Source organism: Semicossyphus pulcher, unplaced genomic scaffold (genome assembly GCF_022749685.1).
Source record: "Semicossyphus pulcher isolate SPU_LCO1_2020_fin unplaced genomic scaffold, fSemPul1.0.p SCAF_23, whole genome shotgun sequence".
Lineage (NCBI taxonomy): Eukaryota > Metazoa > Chordata > Actinopteri > Labriformes > Labridae > Semicossyphus > Semicossyphus pulcher.
In genome coordinates this window covers 17,254,484-17,264,263 of record NW_027211697.1, presented here as the reverse complement: position 1 = coordinate 17,264,263, position 9,780 = coordinate 17,254,484, and the positions used below count along the sequence as shown (strand labels likewise).

The 9,780-nt window shown below is 46.5% G+C and overlaps 1 protein-coding gene across 1 annotated transcript; it reads left to right on the top strand.

The window, feature by feature from the left end:
- The first annotated feature begins 581 nt into the window (after positions 1-581).
- Positions 582-8,239, top strand: snrnp70 (small nuclear ribonucleoprotein 70 (U1)). Its single transcript, XM_069674139.1, has 10 exons — positions 582-760; positions 1,103-1,256; positions 1,345-1,407; positions 1,817-1,871; positions 1,956-2,020; positions 2,105-2,167; positions 3,349-3,430; positions 6,649-6,750; positions 6,980-7,079; positions 7,165-8,239. The coding sequence occupies exons 2-10, from the start codon at positions 1,110-1,112 to the stop codon at positions 7,904-7,906; spliced, it is 1,419 nt and encodes a 472-aa protein (XP_069530240.1). The 5' UTR covers positions 582-760; positions 1,103-1,109; the 3' UTR covers positions 7,907-8,239.
- The last annotated feature ends 1,541 nt before the right edge of the window (positions 8,240-9,780 follow it).

Below are 9,780 nucleotides of genomic sequence, written 5' to 3'. Positions count from 1 at the left end.
GCTCTGTGTGTTCAGTTCTTGTGTGTGTGTCCAATAGAAGCTTGGTGGTGTCACTGAGGTCAGGGGGTGAGGCATCGATGCTAGCATGTCTTCTTCAACCATGTTTTTATCAGCCGTGTTCCCCCTGACCAGCACAAATTATTCATGGTAGACAAAAAGTCTAAATAAAGAGGTCCAATACAGCACTACACAAGATAGTAAAACATATTATTCCTGATTCTGAATTTTGTTTCTACAACCTTTTATTTTCTCTTTAGTCTTTTATTAAATATCTAAACTTGCTTCACGTGAGCAAACGCAAACTTGAACTGAATTAAGTTTGTGCAAACAGTTTGTGGATTATCACAGTGACTGCATTAAAAACAGGAATATTAAACATTTATAATTAATCAAACTCTTATGATTAAAATGTACATTTATCCACACTGATACATTGTAATGATGTCACGATGATGATTATACATGTGTCGTAATCAAGGACTGTATGGTCGTAACTCGCGCCTGGGAAGGTTTACGTCAGCTGTCTTCGGTTTACGTCAACCCGCCATTTTATTTAGTGATCCCTGTAGCATTCAGCTAGCAGGTCGCACACAGACGGGTATTATTCGGAGCACGCGCTGGCCCCGATCAGCGGTCCGTCTTTAACTTGTACTTTGAACAGTTAGAAACACTGTGAGCTGGTCCCGGTGACCCACAGACACAGCCCACTCCTTCCTCCAGTCAATGGTCTGACTTCTGTCACCACAGCGGAGGAGAGAAGGTAAGAACCCGGCTCCTTGTTAGCATCGTGTTAGCATGTTAGCTGGATGGCTAATGCAACGAGCTCGACCAAAGCCTCAACTAACACTATTAACATGATAGGTGGAGAAAGGAACAAACGAAACAGAAAAAATACCATCAAACTATAGAATCATTTGTCTATATGATGTCCAAACAGTTTTTAAATAATGTGAGTGGTGAGAAGTCGTCTTGTAGAAGACACAATTAGCATATCAGGCTAACAATCGCGCTAGCTTCCGCCCCCTATGTTGGCCTGTAGCGGCTTGATGATTATTCATGTTAGGTTGTGATTAATTTAACTCTTGTTCTAATGTGTTTGTAGGTGAAAGATGACGCAGTTTCTACCCCCGAATCTGTTGGCTTTATTTGCCCCGCGGGACCCCATCCCCTTCCTGCCCCAGCTGGAGAAGTTGCCCCACGAGAAGCATCATAACCAGCCGTACAGTGGCATCGCTCCGTTCATCAGGCACTTCGAGGTGGGCTATAGATCTTCTCTGATTTCCTTATGCTTAATCACCGCACCGGGTTTCTCATGTTTTGATTTTTCGTCCCCATTGTGACCAGGACCCCAGAGATGCCCCCCCACCGACCCGGGCAGAGACCCGAGAGGAGCGGCTGGAGAGGAAGGTGAGATCCTGTGAAGAAGCAGCAGGCATAGCGAGCTGACTGTCTGCAGGCCTGCACAGCTGCTGCTACAGTAACACAGCAGATACATCAGTCAAACTGGAGTAATTCACCTGCATGTTGTGTTCCAGGAGTTTATTACAGATGTGAACGAGTTTCTTGTCAATACCATGTTCTATTGATACTTAGTGTGTATTTAACATTTTACCACAATGTGATTTATTTTAAATCAGGGGCCTCCGAAAGATGTGATACCGTATCACAGGCTACAAAAAAACAAGTAAAATATTGTTTGGCATAACTGAACTCCTCCAGACATCAGAATATGACACAATGATTTATTGTTAATAATAATAATAACGATGGTAAAGAAGACCGTTTCTCATGTCTATTTAATTGTTTTCTTCTGCAGAGGCGAGAGAAGATTGAGAGAAGGCAAACTGTGGTGGAGACAGAACTGAAGCTCTGTAAGTGCCCATAATGACACACAATATAATCTGTCTGCTGTCTGTGCACATGCTAATCCTGCTCTCCTGTGTTCACCACGTCAGGGGACCCCCACAATGACCCTAATGCACAAGGAGACGCCTTCAAGACACTGTTTGTTGCACGAGTGGTGAGTTTTTTTAAAGCCACATGTTCATGTGTGATTATTTTGTTGCAGCTGTTTGTCTCTAACGGTTTTGTTTCTTACCTGCAGAACTACGACACCACAGAGTCCAAGCTTCGCCGTGAGTTTGAGGTGTATGGCCCCATCAAACGGGTACGTTCAGCTGCTCTGTCTTTTGTCCAGACCCTTTAGCAGTTAGAGAATAAACTACACTTTAATTACACCCACCATGGTTGTGTCAGGCTGGTCCAGGTACTTTGTCCCTCACAGCCTGCTCCTTTGAATTTATTCAGGTTCTATCAGAACTGTATTTAACGAGAAGTCAGTCATGACCATTTAGGAGCTTATACTTAATGTGAAGCTCAGGGACGTCTGAGCAGCCTCATATATGAAACATGAAGAGTTTTCTTGATTGAATTTTGTACATTTTAAGGCCATGTCCACACGGAGACGGGTTTAGGAGTAAACGCCAAAGTTTTTTGTCGTATGGTCGTTTCGTCCACACGGAACCGGCGTTTCAGGAGCCTGTATACGATCATTTTTAAAACCACTTCCCAGAGTGGATAAATCCCTAAATGCCACCCTGGCGTTTCCGTGTGTACAGCCGAGACGGATCTTTCTTGATTCGCGCCGCCTCTGTACGTCACGCATGTGCTAACCCCCCCACCACCACCAACAACAACTGCTTGTGTTTCTACTTTGTTGTTACACTTATACGCATGCTCTATTTCTTCTTCTCCGGTTTGTTGTATTTGTGTGGCTGCGTTACAGTGCCACCCACAGGCTGGTTGTATATATTACAACGTTTCAGCGGTTTTGTGGGGACGCAAACATTTCCTGAGACGGCGCCGTGTTTACGGAAAACCTTTTCAAAACGAAGTCGGCTCCGTCTCTGTGTGGACATGGCCTAAGTGTAAATTAAAATTACATTACACTGCTACAAGGGGGAAATTGATGACAGCTATATTGGGATTGGATCACTTCAGGAGGGCATGAGGCTCCTGCCACACCCAAACTGATCATGGCCAAGAAATCTACATCTAGATAACAACATTAGTCTTTCTAAGCTTAGCCCAAAAGGCAGCTGGACTAAGTTCTTGAAGATGTTTCATCTCTCATCTGAAATCTCCACGACTTCCACAGATAAATTAATGTCGTACATTAACAACTATCTGTCGACATGGATCAGTAATGGTTCATGTTCCAGGACTGCTAAATATTGCACAAACACTGAGCAAGCTGCTGGTTAACTTGTTATACATGCAAACACAAGTATTACTGTGTGTGTGTGTGTTGGATCCTATCTCTAACCTGTGTGTGTGTGTCTGTTGTAGATTTACATCGTGTACAACAAGAGGACGGGGAAACCTCGGGGCTACGCCTTCATCGAGTACGAGCATGAGCGTGACATGCACTGTGAGTACCGCTGTGATGAGTCTGAACATTACTTTATATACGTGAAGTATCTGATGACATGTAGCCCCCCCCCTTATTGATCATACATAAATATGTGATACTGGGGAGGGGGCAGCTTTCTCTAACACCTGGGGAAGGTGACAACATTACCCTTCAGTCTGCATGTGGAATCCCAGTCTGGTGATTGTGTGATGTGTGTCGTCAGTGGACTAATAGTCTGGTTGAGGAGGGCGACTGCTTCATTCAGTGGGGCATGATGGGAAAGTGGGAGGAGCCAGAGGTAGCGGTGTGTCTCTGATGCTGAACATGTTTGCCTGTCAAAGGGCTCATTGTGTTTTAACTGTTAGGCGTGGTAGCTCTGTGAAGGAGCAGCTCTCCTGGTGGACTCTGATGGTAAGCACAAGGTCACATGGTCACCACGCAGCGACCAATCATGTGTCCAGGACTGTTGTATGACTAGTTTCTGAGCCTGTGTGTCAGTTTTTATTGGTGGTCTTCAACCCTGGTCATGCTGAGATGAGTGTAACGTCACCACAGTAGAGCTAGAGTTTAAAGCAGGTGGTGATGCTCAGAGTAAAGATGAGCTGTCTGTTTGGACACTGAATGGTGCCATCTAACACATGGACACCATTCTGGGACATTAGTGCGACCAGAGTTGCTGAATCACAGCAGCATGTAGTCTCAGCAGGGGGAGGACTGAGGGGGGATGTGGGGATAAACACTATATTAACTGTGTGTTGTTCTCATTGCCACTGCAGCCGCCAATCTGTGATGGCTATTGGCCAGAGCTGGCTGGCAGATGATGATGGTTATGATACATCTACACCCTACTACCACAGCTCAGTATATGGTTGGTATAATGGGTTTGTATGATGGGTAAGATTTCTTTCCACCCTCCATCTCCTACATAGGGCCGAGGAGCTGCGTTCAATGGCTGAAGTTTCTTTATAACAAGCTCTTAGCTGCTTTCAGTGCTCATACTAAAACCCTGATATTAGGCTTTGACCATTGAACGCACCCCTGACTACTACAGTCTGAGACGTTGCCCGATGACTCTGCCCGTCATGTGAAAGCCACCTCTGCGTACTGAGGTCACTTAGCTCCACCAGCTTCTCGTGCACTTTGTCTGGTTGTGTAGCAGTAAGTTGCAGGGATGTAAATATAGGACCGACTCGGACATCGAGAGGACTAAAAACATGTGACCATCAGTGTTCTGTAACTGTGTGTGCAGTAGGGCTGTGCATGACTCAGGAGTTGTACGTCAGTTCGGGGTCACTGGTCGTTTCGCTTCCTGCACAGCAGAAAAACAAATGTAGACAATAACTATCATTTATTTAAAATGTAAACATTTAACAGCTCCTAAGATCCAACCAGGTCTGTGCATCTGCTCATTAGCTTTAGCTTGTGTCCCACTTTGACCATATGCAGAGAGCTAACAGGCAGTAAAGCCACCCGCCTGTCGAAGCAACAGATACCTTTAATTCATTTATTGTTCTAAAGAGAATTTCAGCAAACAGCAGTGTTTCTCTAGCTTTAATGCAGTGTACGTGTAACAGCATGCTGCAGGATAACCATCCACAGCGTTCAGAGAGAGCTGGCTTTAACAGAACAGGCAGAGGAGGGTGATGATGTTGGTAATACACGGGTTGTTCATACATGATTTATCCACTACATAACTAAAGGTAGATGATGTTAACGTAGCCGTACAGATTCATTGAGATTTTTTAAGAAGTAGTTCCTGCAGTTTATGACATGTTTATGGTACATCAGGCCAGTTCAGATCCATCAGGACTTCACTGACTCTCAGTCAAACACACACAGACAGTTTGTACAACACTAGCTGCTCGGGGATGTGACAATCAAAACTCCTGTGAGGGGGAAGCCCCGTCATTTCTTAGCTTCAGTTTTCCCTCTTCAGTCGGTAAGTGCTGTAGGACTGCTGGGGGTTTGGTAAGGCCCTATTGATGGGACCATGTCGTCCTCAGTGAGCACAGGAAGTGGAGGGGTTGTGGTAAGGCCCCTGATAGAGGTGTGCTGGCACGGTGTGTTCGTGTGCTGAGGGACTTTGGTAAGGCCCTGAAGGAGGGGTGGAGACGTCTGTAAGACCTGTGAGGGAGAGATTCTGGTAAGACCGTCAGCTGTACAGACTGTGAGGGAGGTTGGTAAGACCCTCGGACTGTAGGAGGATCTGGTAAGACCCTCAGCTCTGTCACTGCGGGGTGTTGGTAAGGCCCTCTTCTACCACTGAAAGGTGTACGTTCAGGGATCAGCCCCTCATCAGACCCATGAGTCACCTGGATCAGACAGGATGGATCAGTGACTGTGTGTTACTGTGGGATGAGACGTGGGAGTGTGAATGTTCACACTACAGAGTGTCAGAAGCATTGATACTTGTTACATAGCACGTTTTTAAAACAATACACGGTTAACTTTACATCTCACTGGAGTGAAAGTGTCCCAGTTAACCTTTCTAGAACAGACCTACGAGCACCTGGGCACCATGTGTCCTTCAGTGGCGCCCTGCAGGCTGTCGGCCGGGGCCTCCACACCACCTGAGCAATGAAAGGCTTTACTTTACATTGTCTTACATTGTGTTTAGGAAAATACGTCTTATTAATGCTAATTACATTATTACACATGTAGGAACATGAGAACAGGAAGTTAGCCTGTTCCTGAATATTATTTTATACTTGCGCTGAGTTTTTACTTTGATGTGAGTTATTACTGCAGTGCTAATATTGATTAAAGTGCTGTGCTGCTGTGTGTGTCTCAGGTAACGCACACACTGATTAACAGCTGACTAAAGAGCAGGTTCAATGTGTCACAAACTGAGTGTTTGAGTGTGCCTGTGAATTTATCCATATGTGACCTGTCCACTGCCTGTTGAGTAGTTATAATTTAATATATAAAGAATAAGGAAGTTTAATCCACATGTTTAACCTCAAGACGCCCCGGAGGACTTTAAAGCAGTGGCTCTTAGATGTTCACTGTAACGTAGACTGTAAGAGAAGTGAACTCTGCTAGTTAAACGTATCAATCACTCATCGGGTGGAAGGAAGTCTGCTCCCATTATCCTTCGGCTTTTACCCAGAGAGCAGCCAGCTCGGCCTCGCCTGCTCCTGGTCAGTATCATGAAGCACTGTTTGTTTCCTTGGCCACATTGATGCTCTCGCTCTCCATCTCACCTCCGTGTCTCCTCTCCCCCTCCTCTCCTCCAGCCGCCTACAAGCACGCAGACGGGAAGAAGATCGACGGCAGGAGAGTGCTGGTGGACGTGGAGCGAGGACGCACTGTGAAGGGATGGCATCCTCGCAGGCTCGGTCAGCTGCTTCTTTAATCGAGCTTTAAACTCATAATTAGACGTACGCTGTGTTCAGACCGAAGGTGGAAGCTTTCACCTGAAGGGATTTAATGTACACGTCAATGCAAACATTCTCGTATTCACTTAAGTGGAAAATATTCTATCAGCGTTTATATTCTCGGTAGAACCAAACTCCATTCAAAAAACACTCATTTTAAAGTAGTTTTCTTGTGTTATTTTGTGACCAGGTGGAGGTTTGGGAGGCACCAGGAGAGGCGGAGCTGATGTCAACATCAAACACTCTGGCCGAGACGATGCCTCACGTTACGACGATCGTCCTCTGGGGAGGTGAGTACTCTGAGAAAACACCTGTCCTGTGACATTTAGTATGACCGCAGTGTGTAACTGTTCACTTCATCCTGACTCCTTATAGTGATAGAGAGAGAGGAGAGCGGAGGGAGCGCAGCAGGGAGCGAGACCGCGACAAGGACAGAGAGCGCCGGAGGTCCAGATCCCGAGAACGCCGCAGACGTACCCGCTCCAGGGAGAGAGAGAGGGAGAGAGAGAGACCGGTTGTGGGAGCAGAGGAGGGAGGTGGTGGCAGCCGGCGTAGAGAGCGAGAGAGGGAGCGTGGGGTGGCGGTGCCGGGAGGAGACGACAGCAGGAGCAGGGAGAGGAGTCGAGAACGGAAGAGGAGGAGCAGGAGCCGGGATCGTAAGAGAGACAGGGAGAGGGGGAAGGGGCTGGAAGGGGAGGAGGTGGGACAGGGAGACGGGGCTCCTGAGGGAGGAGAGCGGATGCTGGAGGAGAACGAAGGAGAGGTGGGGGAGGGCATGGAGGAGCGTAGAGACAGGGACCGGGACAGGGACCGGGACCGCAGGCGGAGTCACAGGGACAGAGACAGACGCAGGGGAGACCGGGACAGAGACAGGGAGCACAAGAGGGAGAGGGGGGAGCGAGAGAAGGGGGAGCGCAGAGAGGAGAGACACGGCTCCCTGCGAGACGACATGGGCCCCCAGGAGGATATGGGCACGGAGGACGAGGGGGGAGCACCACCCAACATGGAGGAGTACAGCCAGGACGGGATGATGGAGCAGCAGTCGGCGCCTTCGGCTGACGGTTACGGCTCCGGAGAGAACGGATACAAGATGGAGGCAGCGGCAGACGAGTACTGAGGACCCCCCCCACCCCCCCACCACCACCACCACAAATAAGTCTTTCATACTGTTGATTAATGTGAGGACGTGTTGATATTTACGTCTGCATACTTCACTGCTCACAGCTGATTTGATCCTCTACAGAAACTAATCCGTGCCACTAAATGTTCTCAGATCAGTGATTTCTTGTTTCTTTGGATGAGCGGTCGGACAGGTCTGTTCTGTCGGCTCGACGGTCTTTGAGTTCAGACGGTCTCTGCTCGCTGTGTGTGGAAGACAAGGACGAGTAGTCATGTGACCATGAGGCTGTTCTGTTTATTCATTCTGGAATAAATCCTTTTTTTAATTATGTCACTGTGTGTGTTTTATGTCTCCTGAGACACACACACACACACACACACAGAGACACAGAGACACAGACAGACACAGACAGACACACACACACACACACAGACACACACAGACACACACACACACACACACAGAGACACACAGAGACACACACACACACACACACACACAGACACACACACACACACAGACACACACACACAGACACAGACAGACAGACAGACAGACACACACACACAGACACACACACACACACACACAGAGACACACACACACACAGACACAGACACACACACAGAGACACACACATACACACACAGACACACACACACACAGAGACACACACACACACAGAGACACACACACACACAGACACACACACACAGACACATACAGACACACACACACACAGACACACACACACAGACACACACACACAGACACACAGACACACACACACACACACACACACAGAGACACACACACACACAGACACACACACACACACAGAGACACAGACACACACACACAGACACACACACACACACACAGAGACACACACAGACACACACACAGAGACACACACATACACACACAGACACACACACACACAGAGACACACACACACACAGACACACACACACAGACACAGACAGACAGACAGACAGACACACACACACAGACACACACACACACACACACACAGAGACACACACACACACAGACACACACACACAGACACACACATACACACACAGACACACACACACACACACACAGAGACACACACACACACAGACACACACACACAGACACATACAGACACACACACAAACGGACACACACAGACACACACAGAGACACAGACAGACACACACACACAGACACACACACAGCCTGACTGATGTTTCTGTGTAAATATAAAGCAGTTTTTTTCTCTTGTTAAACACATGCTGACAACTCTTCAATAAATGACCATGTATGGAACATCCTGTTTACATCTTGTCCAGGTCCTGGTTTAGTTTTCACTGGTGGACAAATAAAAATCAAAATGACATTTTAGACTTCAAAATAATGTTCTAAGTATATTTTCACATTTTGACAAGTCGATGTCTTTAATTATGAACACACTGAAGAGCATAAATATAATTGTGTGTGTATCCCATTGAAGAAATAATGTATTGTATAAGTGTATTTTGGACTCTGGCTGAGGTCACGTTTGGTAAATCAAAAAAAGACATGCGCGAAAAAAACGGAACAAGTGATTGTGAAAACAAAAAGCTTTTAATAAATTTTTCCCCATTTACTTATTTTTTATTTTTTTGTTAATTATTTAGATTAACGTATTTGATGCATTTATTTTTATATCTTTACATTTTATTTTTACATAAATGTACATTTATTCGGTATTTATTTATTCCTCTTTTTATTGGCATTTTTATTCTCTTGTTCTTTGACATGAATTATGTTTTGGCCCGTCCGGGACTCCGTACAGTGTGAGCGCTTTAAACGGCCGTACAGATGCTGAGGCTGCTCCTCAC